Raw genomic sequence first — 17,500 nt, 5'->3', positions numbered from 1 at the left:
TACCACTTGGCAACTTAATAGTTGGAGTAATCGGTATGGGATTTGCAGAAGCTTTAATAAGTGAGCGCCATTTTGCGGAATCGAAAAAATCTTTGTTCAGGATTTGTAAGTGCAGAGAGGTCGCACGAGAAGGAGATTTATTTGCAGAAATTAAATCCGTAATCTTCACAAAACCTAAGTTTACTATATCTCTTCCGTACATCGATTTTTTTGTCATAACAAAAAAATTTGTTGTTTCAGATAATTTCATTAATAATTTCCTCGTAACAACTTGGAGTCTTCCCATTAACCTCCGACCACGAATCGAAGCATTCCTTACAAAATGCTGGTAAATTGATTTCCCATTTAGAAGTTTGAAAGTTGCAGTGCAATACGAAACGTCCTCCAATTGGCCTTTCCGAAATTCAGCAGGGAACTGGGGCGAGTTTCAAGTCGTCTCTAATTTTGATACAGGGTCCCCCAAAACAATATAAACTCTTTAAATTTTTATGATTTCCCTGATACTCTTTAAAATGGGCAAACATAGCGATTTTCATCGCAGCTTCTTTCAAATTGTAGGTACATGACGGGATTTTACATTTGTCACTAAACTGATAAAAAAAAATTAGAGTTTATAAGGTTTTGGGGGGCGCTTTGTCAAAATTAGAGACGTTTGTATGGATTTTGAACCATGTTTCAAGGTCCATAACTTGGTCTCTGTTCACCCTAAAAGCACCAAATGACCAATCTCAACATGATCTTTCATGTGGTAGTGTCAGTTTATCAATTAGTTAAAACTTGAAACTCGCCCCAGTTCCCTGCTGAATTTCGAAAAGGCAAATTGGTAACAGAAGTTTGTCTAGGATTACTTTCCAAGGACTTGAGTAATAATTTCTTTAAACATATTATTCGTTTAGCGCAAATCATAGATTGAATGTCCAACATTGCAAGACGCTTCACTTTGTCTTTCCCATTCCAAATAAGGTTTGAAGAGGCAAAGTAGTGAGTTTGCCTCTTCAATTAGCTCTTTAGAGACTGGTATAACCGATGCTGTGAACATAAACTTTGGGATTGCGAAAGATTTGACTATCTGTATTCTTCCTAAAAGGAAGAGCCCTCTCCATTTCCATACGTTGATTTATTCCTTTGAACTTTTTAAAGTTTGACTATTAAATCGAAAATGCTGTTTTTGTCGGAAAGACAAACCTATTTCGAGGCAAAAAACACAGGCTGCTTGTATTCTTGCTAGGGGCTAGCTATATGCAAAAGGGGAGCGAAATTGAGTTTTCAAGAGGGTCCCAATGGGGTAGTGGCTTTTGCGGCTAACAGTTACATTTTAAGCATTCTTACGCCTAACGGTTAAAATGTTGGCCCTTTTACGGCTAACGGTTAATTTGCTCCCATAACGGCTATCTGAAATTTTGATAATTAATTACCATTGCTTTACATTAGAATATAATAATTAACTTTAAATATAATAGTTAATTTCCACTGGTGTGGAGCATGGCAAAATCATGAAAAGTATAGGGAACATGCTCGGTTGACAAAAAATGAAATTTTTCTGATCCACAAATACATATCAGTCCCGTACTGACTGTACTGCGTGCGGGACGTTGAAATTTGGAACTTTTAATGTCTAAGAAATAAAACAAGTGATTGGTGCAAACTGCTTATTGACAATATCAACAACAGACAAACCAATTAATTTCACTAAAAATACACCTACGGACATTTGACTAACAACGCACCAATCACCGTTTACAGTCTTCAGTCACAGCTAATAACAACACGGCTTAACTGAAGGACGACCAATAATATCACTTGACTCTGATCAATGATGTTTTACCCTCAGGTTGTCGAAACGTCAGTCAGTGTCAGTCCTTCTCAGGACTACACTCTGCAGGACGATCGTGTTTTACTCAGTTATATGACTCATGGATTCAAGCCATTTACGATTTTTTTTATCCCAAAGCTTTCAAGTCCAGTGCTCTTGACACTAGCGAAATTAAAACCACATACCTAGCTGACATCTTGAGCCTACCCGAAAACACATCAAAAGCAAATGCCCATTTACGTGCTTTCTGTTTTTGACTCGTTTTACCATATTTGATTTTTAAAGCCACTTACCGTTTAGCTCGCTTTCCCCTCCGAGCCAAACAAGAACGGCAATTCCAGTTCCAGTTGTTGTTGAGTTATTATGGTATAAAGTTTCAGTCAAACGACCCCAAGCCAAAGTTCCTGGCCTGGTCATTGAAGCCAAGTAGGTCAATCAAAATTCTTTTGAAGGAAGCAGTATATTTGTGATCGTCACCGATTTGAACCCTTGCTTTGTATCTTTCTATGGGCTTCTCCTCCCCAGTGCGATAGATACTAACAACTGCCTTCACTATCCATAGCTACAAATCTCGCTAGTAAATTTCTGTGACACTTGATGCCCCATATCAGTTCACGCCTTCCTCATGAATGCCCAAAGTTATTGCCCTAAGGGATACGGGGGCGAGGGGTTGTATTATGGGTTGGTGTCACCATCTTTTTGGCCGGGATTGTAGCCATGGATAGCTGCCATTCATAAAGAAAAACTGAACAACAAGATCGGAAAATTGCGAGAGATGTCAAAACGTCACTGAGGCGGCTATCAAGTCTGTCAAAGTGTGTGATACGATCCATTTCAAAGACGCACCCACCATTTCGATTCCGTCGTAGTGAAATAACTTTAACTAGCCGAATTAGTTAAACGATACGCAAATGGAGTTCTCTACAAGACAATTCAGACATTTAATTTGCGCTAATATATTTTTTTACAGTTAACGGTTTTCAATTTGTTTTACGGCTAACGGTTAAATTTTAAGTATTTTTACGCCTAACGGTTACATTTTTGGCCCTTTTACGGCTGACGGTTAAACCTCATTGAGACCCTCTTTCAAGCCTTGCCGAAGAAATTTTATTTTGTTTGATTCTTGCGGGAATTTGCTCTTATACTTTGCTTTGTCTATAACTTTCTTTGCGGTTCTGTCAAGGACTGTTGGTTGACCACTGCTTGGCTTGTCGTAAAACACTTGTGAACTTGACCACTTCGCTATCCAGCTCTTGCTTTTTGCAATGTTTTTATCCGTTTCTCGCACATATACTCCAGATGATCGTAAAATTGCTGCCTGTGCTATTAAATAGACTGCTTTTTTAGGGTTTATAATTGCAAATTATATGAAGACGTTGAAAATCTAGTTGCTTCAGAAAACAGACAAAAATGGTGGGAAAGTACAGAAACACACGCGACACAGATTCGCACCTTTTGGCAGGAAAAGTGTGGAAATAGGGTTACAAAATATGCGTGGATCGTAACATATCCTAGAAAAAAGGGAATCATATAACAAATGGTTGTTCTGATAGATGACTCATTATCTCGGAAATATCATATCTCTTACATTTGATCACGTATTTCTCGGAATAATGGTATGATTTCAAAACGTAGACACTATCTTTCTATTCATCAACTTACACAAATAGATTATACTATTATTTATTCCCATTTAATGTATGCTGTATAGCCTGGGGTAGCGCTTACAAAACGCACTTGCAAATGTTACAATCTAAATAAAATATGGTCACGCGATTAAAGTTTTTTGCACTCATATACTCATATACACTCATATATCTTTAAGAAGTCTTAATTAATAGAAAAAAACGTTTATCCGTTCTGCGCTCTAAAATTGACGCATGCACCTATGGCATAAAACAGATCTCTGGCAAGGCATTCCTTTTCATTTGAAAGACCTGGATATAGTTTCTCGTGTTCTAAATAAATGAAACATTTGCCTTCAAAACAACAACTAGGAATCCTAGTATATGTCTTACATAAGAATATTACACCATTTATTTGTTCTGGTTCCTCTCTCTATTTCTGCTGGGTTTTAAAAAAAAATAAAACTTATTGTAAAAGGTAAGGGCTAGCTCGTAATCCTCACGGTTCCTCTAGTCTCTAAGCTCTAATGATGAATAAACTATACTTTTTATTACTTTTAATTCAGTAATGCACGATATGTCGATTATCTTATGGTGGTACAATTTTTTTAAGCTGTTTAGGTATTATTAAAAATTAATTTCAAAATCGTAACCACACCCCAGTACCACCGCTAAGAGCTCAAAACGTATCAATTTTTTTTTTTGAGTTTTGTGATAAATGGAACATTTTAGATGTTTGTAGTAAATATGACTTCTGAGAAAATATGCTAGATAAAATTGGTGAAGAATTGAGAAACCTTGATCAATCAGTTTTACTAATTTTTTTTTTTCATAATATTTAGATAGGCATGGCATTAGACAAGTATTGTGATGAAGTGTTAGTAAATGCAGTATTGTAAGTAGTGTAATTTGATGTTTTAGAATTGTATTTAATTAATGTATGTGAAAAAAAAATGTTTTACTGAAGTTACCTTCTGAACAGTTAACCTCTTTTCATTCGGTCCTTTAAACGTTCCACTGGCAAAATACTTTATTTAGAATCCTTTTTCTTCGCACTGCTGTCTTCGCTTTTTCTTTCCTTCATTATCGAATTACCATGGAACAGGAGTACATTTTTATATGTAGTAAGCTCAATAATGAAGGTATTTGATTGGCTTTTACCTATGATCTATTAAAAGACAGATGCATAGCTGACGTCTTCATGAAAAAAAAAAATTTTTTACATGAAACAAATAGATTCCATGTTGCCGTGCGAACATCAGTGACACATGTGCCACTTTTCTTACCATATTTTGACGTCATTATTATTGAAAAGACGCACGGCAACATGAATTAGATCACGAAAAGTCAGACTGTGACTGGATGATTAAGCGATGCTCAAAACTGACCTCTGACAGTAGTTGTTGTTTGCGTCATTCCAAAGCTGTTAGTAGCGCGACAGGTGTAACTGTCTTGTTCTCCGTCTTTCATTGTAACTGCAAGGCATCCATTTTGCTGGAAATAGATTTTAGAACTGGGAGACCATCGAGCATGTGACCACTCTACCTTTGGTGCCGGGGAACCTGCAGCCTCACAGCATAAATTGACAATCATTCCTGCCAATGCCTCAACAAATGAAGGAGGTTTCGCCGTAAATGACGGCTGTTCTGTAAAAAAAAATATATGGAGTAATAATTGGATATGACAGTTCAAGTCTGCACAGGGCTTTCAACGGCCATATAATTTATATGAATCTTTCTGATTATTTTGTCAATGTACGAGTCGGGGGACTTCCTAAGGCCCTGATAACCGATTGTTCCCGACAGCAAGCAGAATTCTTCGATCCTGCTCGCGTGCCAAGCAGGGCGAAAACGAAAGGTAATATCTTTGCTTGTCTCGGTGATGAATTCTCAAGCTTTGTGCAAACACCATGGCTATTTTGTTCACTCTTATTATTACGTACCTTACTGAATTTTGCTTTAAAAGACAGCGTTATTTAAGCAACTGTGCCGATCAGATTAAGTGAAGCAACCAGGTTCCTCCCATCTATTCCCGAGACTAGTTCGGTCCGTATTGGAACTGCGCCAGTCTTACGTTTTGAGTGTGGCTCAAGGCGACAGGGATTGACTAACCTCTCGCGAATGTGCGAATGAAGGCCATAATAGGTTAGAATCAAACGCTTGGGACTAAAACGGAATCCTTGAGGGGAACAGTGTTCTAAATCTATTTCTAACTGGGTGGAGAGCCGAAATATCATTTTGGTGGGAAGCGCAAATGCTCATACTATTCTGTTCATTTCATACTTTTTCTTATACTAGCAGCAATCAGAGATTAGGAAGTGCCTTCGAACTGCCTCTCTTTCGTTGAGATGTTCAGATCCATAATTATGTCACATTTTCAAGTTGGCTGAGAAGGATGATTATGTTCCATCATCAAATGGCAAGTTAACTTTGATGCATCGCAGAAACAATTTGGTATTTGTATGCTGTTTATAGAGATTGTGTTGGTTTTGACGTTTATCGTCAGATCTACATGTTCTATCGATCCAACTTTTATCTGCTAGCAGAGGTTTCAGAATCAATACTACTGACAAGGGTAGCCTTTCATCATACCGACCTAAAATGGCGCAAGCTATTCCGATTATAGCAATTCCGTACGAAACAAGGTTTCCTAAAAAAACAGCACTATACAGCTTTCCGATGTTTTGATAAATAGCATCAATCATACTTGTAGCGGAGCTCAGGCAAAGAGCCCCAAAAATTTTGGTTTTGACGTTAGCGTACGCCCGTCCGTACCGACAGTCGGGGCGGAGGTGGGGAGGCAGGACAGCGTCTGGGGACGGGAGAGTTCGGGCAGTTTTCCTTGGGGGGAAATCGCGTGGCAGTGTTGCATTTGGCAACGCGCGTTTTTCTCACGGGAAATTTGAGTGACTAGCACGAGAGAACAGGCAACGAATTTGAGAACTTTAAGCGAAGAAAGCCTCGAGAGAAGCCGAGGAAGGAGAAGCACACCGTAAATCTGAGAGAAATAGAGCGAGAGGAAAAACACTTATTTACAGTGGCTAGCTTTCAGGTAATGTTTTCCTTCTTAATGCATGCATCTCTGCCTCACATATTTTGTAAAACTCGCTAACAAAACGAAAAAGGCCTGAAAACGTTTGCAATTCCGTGTTGACAGAGATTCTGGCATATTTCAGCAATGACATTTATAGGCTTTTTGTGTGAAATGGATGTCCAGTCTTCAGCTGCTTTGTTTGACTGTGAAATTGCAGTCGAGAAAGCGAAGCTAGACTAGGCTAGGTCACGCAATTTTAGGCAATTTCAGCACTGATCGAATGGTCATAGAATTAACTAAAATATCAAAATAAGTGTTCAAAACTATAGAAGAACTCTAACAAAACACAGGGAAGCCAAGAAGGGACATGGATGGACAAAACTGGAGAGGATTGAAATGGATTGAAATTTGGGTAAATTTGAAAAACGTCGGCCCACCTTTTTTCAAATTTATATCAGTCTACAGCAAAATGTCATTTGCACAGCTGGAAAATCATTCTCAGTTGTTATGTGGCCGTGATTTTGCAAATGAAAGACTCTTTCTCTGCCAATTTGACGTTTAGAGCTCATAATTAACAAAATCAAACAAAATTACCTAAAATAGCGTGACCTAGCCCCCTTAATTAGCAAAATTTTTGCTGTTGTTCTAAAGTGAAGAAAGATGGTGTAGAGATTATCAGTCAAACGGAAACTGTTGTGAAAGAGATTACTTTGCATGTAATTTTAGTTTTAGTTGTGGATTAAAATTGTTCGTTATTGTTTGCAAGGCTTGTTTGTTTACTGCTGTCATCTCAGAGGTGTTCGATCACTGTAAACTGCGTACATTAATTACGATTAATTTGTAATTTATGCAGAAGCATAATTATTCCACATAATGGGATTAGAAACGGGAGCTTCCTTTTCAGGCTTGGCTAAATCTATATATTAAGCTAAATATCGAATAAGTAAACACAATTTCACGTGGGGAGAAAAACTCAAAAGAAACGCTCCAAGCTATCGCAGGTCAACGCGAGCAAATTGAGCACATGTCCTGAGCCTTGATATATTTTGTTCATTATGTCACGCCGTGTGTGCTCGAGACCCATTTGTGCATTGTGTGAACATTTTTCTCAATTTAATAACAATTTTCATGTTATTGTTTTGTCACAGTTTTTCTTTGGGGCATTTCAGAATCTTTCAGAAACGGATTCAGCTGCACAACCTTAATAACAGGACGAGTGATCTTCACACATAAATCACTAATGAGTGTTATGTAAAAATCACGACATCCAATGAGTAAATTACACCCTAAATGATATAGAATGTAAGCAAGCGAAACCAAACTAGGGAACTCCGAATGTGACCGAGCTAAAGCTTGAAGCACCTTCTGGAAAAGGACCAAAAAACTGTTGACAATCATACTTAAGCAAATGAACAGCCGGATGTACCTTTTAATTGTAAAGTGGTGACAGCCTCCAAAGTGCCATAACTCGTGCGTGCAGTACACACTAATGACCCAGCATGTGACCTTGTTACATTTTTTATGTAAAGAACACCATTTCGAGTCTCTGTATTGGTCAACGACGTGCCTCCAAGTTTACTCCATGTGATCTTCAAAGATGTTACACCTCGAACCCAACAATAAAATACGGCTGGTTTGTAAAGGAATACCTCCAGCAACTCTGGAAACGCAACAATTTTTGGAAACAAAAGACATTCTCCTTTAGGACCCTGCATACCAACGGAGCCCTTTTCGCCTCTGTTTCCTTTCAAGCCAACTGATCCTTTAAGTCCTTGTGGGCCCACCGGTCCGACGTCTCCTTTTCTTCCGGTAGATCCTAGGAAACCTTGTTCACCTTTCTCGCCCTTAATTCCCTGCTGTCCTTGAGGTCCTTCCTTTCCTCTCACACCATGAGGACCTGTTTTACCAATTGGCCCTCGAGAACCTTTTCCCCCAGGGGCGCCTTTTTCTCCCTTGTAGCCTGGGTATCCGAGGGCACCGGGATCTCCGGGAGGACCCCGTGGACCTGGCTGGCAAACCTTATCTGCAGTGGTACAAACTTGAGCCAATTTCTTGTCAATTTCCTGGCGTACTTGCATCAAAGACAACAAACTTGTTGTAGGGTTGACATTCCTTTTTTGACGGTAGTAACTGACGTAATAAGCGGAATCTGTAAGAAAACAAATTATTTTTAAAACTTGACAAGAAATTAGTTGTGTCTGTGCCAGATTGCCAAGTGACATATCGTATCACATTTTCTAACCAACAAAAAGGACGGGTAAACGACTGTTGACAGGCTTTAAATTTGATATTTGAAGGAAGTCGGGGAGTTCCGATAGGGATTCGTCTTTGCATTTGTACACGTTATAATTAAAAAGAAAACAGGAGTGTACTATAAGCCTATACTGGCCACCTTTTGTTTCAACAAGAATAGAAAAGAACGGAAACATCAATACAAACAATTGTTGTATAACAAAAAAAGTGATTGGGGAAATTAAGGAGAACTATACGGAGCCCATTAAGTGCCATTAAATTGCTCTTTTAATTTTAAATTTCCTCCGAAGTTTTACCTGCTTTTTGACTTTTTTCCCGTCTTTTCTCCCGACTTTTTCTCGACAACATTCGGAAGGCCGCCGACCCCTACCTACCTGGTTGTCTTGGCCTAGGGTTAGCCAAATTGAGGGTTTTGAGTTACTTTCTTCGTTTTGGAGTCTTAGGGTCTTAGGGGTCTTAGGGATTTTTGTTTCCAAGCCACCCAAGGTAGGTAGGGGTCAGCGGCCTTCCGAAAAACGTCGGAAAAAACTCAGAACGCAGGCAAAACTTCGGAGGAGATTTGAAATTAATAGAGCAATTTAATGGCCCTTAATGGGCTCCGTAGAATTCTCTAAAAATGAAGGTACGATGCCTTGTCATGCTGATACAAGTCCTTGTGCAATGAAGCTTCGAAATTCGACATCTAAAGGTCTGGGTAAAGGAAAATGAGGCGTCCGTTGAAAAATAAAATTGTCGCGCCACTATTTTTTGTATAGGGTCAAACTATATATCATATTAAAGCTAACAGATTGAATTATTTTGGTATTTAATAGTGCCCTTTTTTTAGTTTGAAGCCTCAAACTCAAAACGACCGAGTCAGCTGTAGAAGCTTCGGCCCTTTCACTTTATTACTGGAAAGTGGGTGGGATTTGTTCCTTTTATTTATTTATTTTTTTTAGTTTTTTTTTCCGTGTCGGTAAAAGTCCTGCCTGTCACTCCCCTGGTAAGTGGTGTCTTTGTGCATAGAGCCTTCTGCGCGTATTTTCTTAGGATCGAGGGGGTAGTGGAAATGCGTAGATTTCTCTGGTGGACACAGTAGAATCATTAACTTAGCCTACAATGGCGTCGAAAGTCATGTAACGCAAATGGCGTTTTAGTGGATCCTTAAACAAAATATACCCTTTTGAAGCTCAATAATGGAAAGTCAGTTGGATAAACTAGGCAGGCGGTCAAAAACCAACACCTGGAATCTCAAAAGCGACGAGTAATGGACTTCGACAACAATCTAAAATAATATTTTACCAAGTGTGCTGTTATGTAGAACACTGAAATCAAATGGAAAATTCTCTGGTAACTTATGGGTTCAACAAAGACAGAGAACGAATCGAACACCTTAAGTGGATCTGTCATCAACTCTGCACAGTCTTCAGGTAAAAAAAACAATTGGAAATGTGACAGCCAAGAATTATTTGAAAGAAAGCTTGTCGTCTATTTTGTACTTCATTATACAAGGAAAAGGTTCTTCATGGAAACGGTTTGAGCCTGAAATTTTAGTTTGTTGTAATATTGCGCATATTTGACACGACTGAGTTACTTCTCTTCACGCACGTAATGAAATAGGAAGGGGTTTTTGCCTCTAATAGCAAATATGTTGTTTGTTTCAAAAAATTGTTCGCTGAAAAAGGTGGCCTTTATGAATTCATCATGTTTTATAATATGCGAGCTTAACTGGATAGTTTTTATGGCAATAGTAAAGCATTTTCGTGTCAAAATGAGGTTAGCGTCTTTCTGTTGTGCTAACTTAAATAAATATAAATATACCTTCTGCCTCGTGAATTTGTTATTCTCGTTAACCAGCAATGGCGTCGAAAGTCATTCCAACGCGAACGGCGTTTTAGTGCATCTTATGTTGTTTGTTTCAATTAAATGTTTCACTGGAAAAGGATTCTGTGATATTTTCTGCCTTTATGAATTATAATATCATGTTGTATATTGAATTTTCGAGCTTAAGGTTGAAATGTGATACGGGAGGATATTTTTAGTATTGCTTTGTAAGCAGAAAAGGTTCACGAAAATAAACAGGTCTGTTGGAAGCGTGCTTGAGTTTCAACAAAATGAGCCCCAAAATCAGCAAAAAATTGTGACGCCGATGAATAATAAAGTAGCTGCTATTTCCAAAATGATGGAATTACCTGGTGATAAATAACCTTGTCTTGGAGAGATGAAACAATGGTCAACCCTGGGGTCAGTCTCAAGAGTTTGGATGATTGTGATCTTTGTTTTGACTTACGAAAACCCGGTATCTTTGCCATCATTCGACGCAGATGTTTCACTGTTTGGCGAGTAAACATGCCGCGGTAACTTAAGGACGGTGCCTACTAATTAACAATATTTTTGCCCCGGTGTGTGATTATGCAGGAAATGTAGATCTTAACAAGTGTTATTAAAATCCAAAAAGAAAATTGGAGGTAACCATGCATTTTTCAAAGATAATTCATGAATAATCTTTGTAAAAAGCTTTAAAATACAAAGCAATGTATGGCGTTCTTTCTCAAATTGAAGCTTAATTATCTCTCAAAAATGCATGGTTACCCCCAATTTTCTTTTTGGATACCAAGAGTACTTACTAAGATCTACTTTTTCCGGATAGTTTTAAACTGCGCAAATATATCCCTGTATTAGTAAGCATCACCGATAGGAAATCCGAGTATCTCAAGATGCGCAGAACGTATGCGCAGTAACAATAGTAGGCACCGTCCTTAATCACGGCGCCCGCTGAATTCCGGCGATGTCACTTTCGATTTTGCGATTTATTTGTGCAACCAAAAGTACCATAACAAAATTGAACGTAGCAAAAATCTCCCAAAATGTTTGTCGCTGATCGTAACTTTTTATATTCTATATTAACGGTTGAAAATTAATGTTGTTTTCATGTCGTAAATATGTTATTCTCGAGCGAGCGTCCTGGAAACTTCCTTCTGCTCTTTCTAAAAATTGTGTATCAATTTACTTTTGCATCAATATTTGTTTTTGCATAAAGCAAGCTAACAAAATCTGTACCTTGCTGAGTTCGCATTTGTTAGCGTTAATAGTATTTTTGGTCCAATGCTTCTGTTTTACGAAGGGGTATATATTTGAGGTCACCCATCCTGATACTAACCCCGCCGGACAGGGTTAACTTTAGTATTACAAAGCTGTCAGATGCTCAGAGGGCACGCTTAAACTTGTGGTGAAAGAAATTGTGAGGGAGCTTGAAAATTATCAACATGTCAGCCCAGAAGCCAATGTTTCTCACTTCCCATTTATTTTCTTCAATCTTTTTGGGTTCAGTACTTTGCTAGTCACCACATGTCTTCTGAGGCTATTTACCCAAGACTTCTACCATGGCACTACAGTGATAGACAATACCAAATCAATATCGTGCACTGTTAGGGCGACATATTACGCAAGGACAACTTGAATCTCCTGGAAGACAACACACAGCTCAGTTGACATTTTATATGGAATAAATCGCTGTGTTACTTCACTACCACACGTAAGCAATGCGTGTCTATTTTTTCTAAAGAGGACAGGAATTTCTTCTTTCTGACAAATGATTAATTAATAGGCCGGTAGCCAGGTTTTAACCTCAGAAAAGGATCTGTTTCGTCGTGCGAACGTGTGAGGACCTGTGAGCCAAAGGGCCTCTGCTGGTATGACTTCTGGGTGACCCCTTAAATGGTCTTGATGACCCCCAACTTGAAAAAGATTGTCTGGAACGGTGCACGTACCGCAGGCAACCCAGTGTACCCTCACGGAGGGTCTAATTGCGAAAACAAACGCACTTTGTTGCATATTAGTCACAGACAAATGCACTTCAATACTGTGCGAGGAATTTCTTGATATGTAAAGAAAGTCGAAACTCTCATGTGGTACTTAATTTGGGAAGAAAAAGTGCCATAAATCACTCTCCGAAGACAAACGAAAACTTCCTCTCACGGTATTTGGGGTAGTACAATCATCTATTAGAACTGAAAATTTGAAAGCGTTATCTTAAAACCCCTCGGGACAGGAGGTCCGAGAACTTGTAATTTTGGCGTCAAAATAAAGCCTTAGCAACTCGCTGTTTTTCGTTATTTCTACAATCAGCTCTAGCATCGGTAGCACACCTTAATTGCCTCCTTCGACTTGCTTTTGGTCTATAATGTCTATAGCTATATTACAAAGAAAAGCAAGATGTTAACTCTTATACTTGACTAAGTAATATTTTAAAGTCTACCGAATGTTTAATCAATCACTCATTCAAGGTTTCCGTTTCATTACTCAGAGTACTTTTTCGTCTCACATTTGCTCCGTTTGTTTCAGGGATTAAGTTACACCCTTGGATACGAAAATTCAAGGATTTGAGGCTAGCAATATACTTTTTCGCATAATTTTTTAATGTCAAGGGAAAATTTTATAAACAACCGACGTGAACTTAATTCTTGCAAAAAAAAAAAAGTAGCAAGAACGCTACCGTTCAATAGAAAACCTAAAAACAAAAGAGTGAAACGGTTCATCAGGTCGTGCTCGTAATGCTGCTCACATGAAACATCTATCTTAGGTTTCTATTTCGGCGTGTAATGTCTTGAAAGTGAAATAGAAAGCTTGCGATTCTTTAAGCAAATTGCAGCTAGCTAACGAACGAGAGATTTATTCTATATTGCAAACTTTGCAAAGAAAGCACTCTCGTATATTTTGTCCCATGTTTTTCTTTGTTTTGGTCCATCCCTTTGGTTGAAGCTATAATTGCAAGCAAAAAGGGCCTAATAATCCGAATCATCTATAGCATAAAGTAAAAATAAGTTTTCATTGATAAGTAAAGTTGAATTAATTTTGCTCTTGAACCTGCGTTGAAGCAGAAGCTGCAGTAAATTGTCGGAAACGGCTTTTTCTTGATGTCAAGGAACTTGGATACATAACGGCAGCTGCCGTTGGTCGGAAAAAAAAACATACTATCAGGTCACAAGAAAAGTACCAGTAGTACGATGCGTAGCTAGCTCCTAGCTAGTTTATTTATTTATTTATTTATTGCAATTTAATGGCAGAAAAACGTATATACACGTATAATAAAGAGAGATAAAAACGGCCATAAGGAGAGTCTGCAGAAGAGTCCCAGACCCCATGTAAAAGCAGACCACCAAGCGAGACCTTGACAACATCTGCACTTGGTATAAAGAGTGGAGGATGGATCTTAATCAGTCCAAGTGCACCTCCTTGTCTTTTACGAGATGTACTGGCCCAATAGACACACCAGATTTTCTGGAATATGTTCCCGTTAAAGCGACTGAGTCTGAAAAAGACCTTGGAATACTAATTACTCCGGATCTTAAATGGAACTTACATCTCCAGTCGGTCATATCCAAAGCGAGCAGAATGTTGGTCTTGTTTTGAAGTTGAAGATCCGAGGGTGCGAAAATCAATGTATGTCACTCTCGTAAGAAGCCGCCTGGCCTACTGCTCTCAAGTCTGGGCTCCACAATCAGTGAAACTAATTTACTCAGTCGAAAGGATTCAGCGCAGAGCGACTACGTTCATCTTGTCCCTCCCGTTCAGGAGTGAAGTTACAAAAATAGACTTGCTACTGGGTTGCCAATATGGCAAACCCAGTCGGAATCCGTCTTTAATTTCGTCGTTTTTGTATTTTTCGTTTTCTTTTTTTTTTATATATTTTTTTCCGTGTCGGTAAAAGTCTTGCCTGTCACTCCCCTGCTAAGTGGTGTCTTTGTGCATAGAGCCTTCTTCGCGTATTTTCTTAGGATCGAGAGGGTAGTGGGAAATGCGTAGATTTCTCTGGTAGACACAGTAGAACGATTAACTTAACCGGCAATGGCGTCGAAAGTCATGTAACGCGAATGGCGTTTTAGTGGATCTTTGAACAAAATGTACCCTTATGAAGCTCAATAATGGCAAGCGAATTGGATACTGAACAAGACAGACAATGTTAAATGTTGTCGAATGTTAAAAACGACGAGTAATGGACTTCGACAACAATCTGTCGCCCGTCAATTTTGCCAAGTGTGGTGTTTTGTACAACACTGAAACCAAATGAACAGTTCTCTGGTAACTCAATATGGGTTCAACAAAGACAGAGAAGGAATCCATATAGTGGATCTGTTATCTCAGTTGTCTCTCTATTTGTATTTACCTGTTCTCAATTCTGCACAGTCTTCCGGTATAACAATTGGGAATTTCACTAATAAGTCATTGACGTGAATGGCGTTTTAGTGGATCTTTAAACAAAATATACCCTCATGGAGCTCAAGAATGGATCGTCAATTGGATGAGCAAGACAGCGCTGAAAAACTAAATATCAGGATTTTAAGCGACGAGTAATGGTCTTCGACAACAATTTCATTTTTCGCCTTCGGATATCAAGTGAGCTTTGTTTCTAATATTTTACTAACTTGGTATTATATAAAACACGGAAATCAAATAGCAATTTTTTTATGGACATTGAAGGAGTCGAACGCCTACAAGAATGCATCACAGTGTTTACTCAAGTCGTATCTTAGTCGTCTGACAATTTACATTTACCGGTATTTTGTACTCAACTCTGCAAAGGTGTAAAATATTTGGAAATGTGACAGTGAAGAATTATTTGAATGAAAGTTGTTGTCGCTTTTGTGCTTCATTATTTACTGTCAAGGTTCCGAGTCGAAAAGGGTTTGATGTGAACTGTCAAAAATGTATTGAATTGCATCTCTTGTTTGCACGCACGCAATTGAAATAGGAAGGTTTTTTTGCCTCTAATAGTAAATATGTTGTTTGTTTCGATTAATTTTTCGCTGAAAAAGGATTTTGCCGAGATTTTTCCAGCCTTTGTGAACTTTAATATCATGTTGTGTAATTTTCGAGCTTAACAAATTTGCATACGTGTGTTGAAATGTGATACGGGAGCATTTTTGTGGTATAGTGTAACGAAAATAAACAGGTCGGTTGGAAGCTTGCTTGAGTTTCAACAAAATGACCCCCAAAATCGGCCAAAAAAATCTGACACTGATGAATAATAAAGTAGCTGCTATCCCCAAAACGATGGAATTACCTGGCGATAAATAACCTCGTCTTGGAGAATAAAGTTTTGACTGTCAACCTGAAAGAGTTGGGCGACTGTGATCTTTGTGTTGAATTCGCACATTTCTTGTCAAACTTTATAAAACTTGAGAGAAAAAGAAAACTAACAAAAACAAAAACCGGTATCCGTGTCAAATGATGATTTGACACAGATGCTTCACTGTTTCGCGAGTATTAAAACACGCCGCGGTAACTTCATCACGGCGCCCGCTGAATCCGATGTCACTTTCGATTTTGCGCTTTTACTTGTGCAGCCAAAAGTACAATAGCAAAAATCTCCCAAAATGTTTGTCGCTGATCGTAACTTTTTATATTCGGGGTTAAAAATTAATGTTGTTTTCATGTCATAAATGTTGTTGCTGATGGCAAAATATTTTATTCTCGATCGACCGTCCAGAAAACTTCCTTCTGCTCTTCCCAAAAACTTTGTATCACTATTTATTTACTTTTGCATCAATATTTGTTTCGCATAAAGCAAGCTAACAAAATCAGTTCTTTGCTTGGTCCGCATTTGTTAGCGTTAAAATAGAATTTTCGGTCCAATGCTTCTGTTTTGAGGGGTATATTATTTTGGTCTCCCATCCAGATACTAACCCCGCCGAATATGGAAATTTCGGCAAACTTTAGTATAACAAAGCTGTCAGATGCTCAGAGGGCAAGCTTAAACTTGTACATGTGGTGAAAAGAAGTTCTGAGGGAACTTGAAAATTATCAATACGTGAGCCCAGAAGCCAATGTTTCTCGCTTCTCTTTTATTTGTTATTCTTCAGAGACTGGAATGCTGTAGTTCAATACCACACAATTCAGTGCCTTCTGATTTTCTGTAACACGTACCGCAGGCAACCCAGTGTATGCTTCACGGAAGCATCTCGTTAACTATAATCTGATACCCTTACGTTATTGGCATGAGTACCTGGATCTTGTTTATATCTTTAAGAACATGTCTAATGACTCCAATATCTCCATCAATGCACCTGCTAGATTCAGTAGGAGAACAGATCCTTCTCTTGGTATCACTCAATGTAAAAAGATCTAAAACGGTGACTTTTCAGAATTCGTTCTACTGTCGTGCTCCTAGAATTTGAACATTCTTCCGATGAAGTACGATGGAGTAGACGATGAAGACAACTGAAGCGCTTGCTTGTGAATTTGAAAACTACGTTAAAACTTTGGGTTGTGAATAGCCGTTTCGATGTGCTAGGTCGGCTTGTTTGCATATTTCGTAAAAACCTTGAAATTGGGAAGGATAATAAAAACCACGTCCATCCGAAAGCGCGAAGATTTCAGAATTTCCACGTTCTGTTCACATAATTGTATCCTGTTGCAAATCGATCCCGTTTCATTGACAAGCATTGACAGTTACCGCCATGATTCCTATTGTTTAGCTCGAATTTTCCAAAATCTGCCTGCACCACCCAAGCACTACGGCGCGTTTGATGTTTTTGCCGATTTTCCAAAAATGTTCCAAATGGAAAACTTGGGGTATGAACTGATGACAGATTTTAACCACAAAGCAAACAAAATTTCCGAAAAGTTTTTCAAGAGCGACCCATGCCTTATACAATAACTAGACGCTCCATAAAGCGTACACTGGATTGCCTGTGGTACGTTTTACACAAAGGCACTGAATTGGGTGGTATTGAACTGCAGCGTTTCAGTTTTTTTAAGTGGGGGGTCATTAAGACTATTTGAGGGGTCACCCACA

At 38.6% G+C, this 17,500-nt stretch overlaps 1 protein-coding gene across 2 annotated transcripts in view; it reads right to left on the bottom strand.

Annotated features, from left to right (window-relative positions):
* Positions 1-17,500, bottom strand: part of LOC138033867 (uncharacterized) — a 47,602-nt gene that overhangs the window by 18,066 nt on the left and 12,036 nt on the right. For both annotated transcript variants that reach the window (XM_068881733.1, XM_068881734.1), the window contains 2 exons: positions 7,898-8,620; positions 4,827-5,084 (listed from right to left, as the gene is read on the bottom strand). In XM_068881733.1, coding sequence (XP_068737834.1) covers positions 4,827-5,084; positions 7,898-8,620 — 981 coding nt within the window. The remainder of the gene's footprint in view (positions 1-4,826; positions 5,085-7,897; positions 8,621-17,500) is intronic.

This window comes from Montipora capricornis, chromosome 14 (assembly GCF_036669925.1).
Source record: "Montipora capricornis isolate CH-2021 chromosome 14, ASM3666992v2, whole genome shotgun sequence".
NCBI lineage: Eukaryota > Metazoa > Cnidaria > Anthozoa > Scleractinia > Acroporidae > Montipora > Montipora capricornis.
This window is presented reverse-complemented; position numbering and strand designations above follow the sequence as displayed.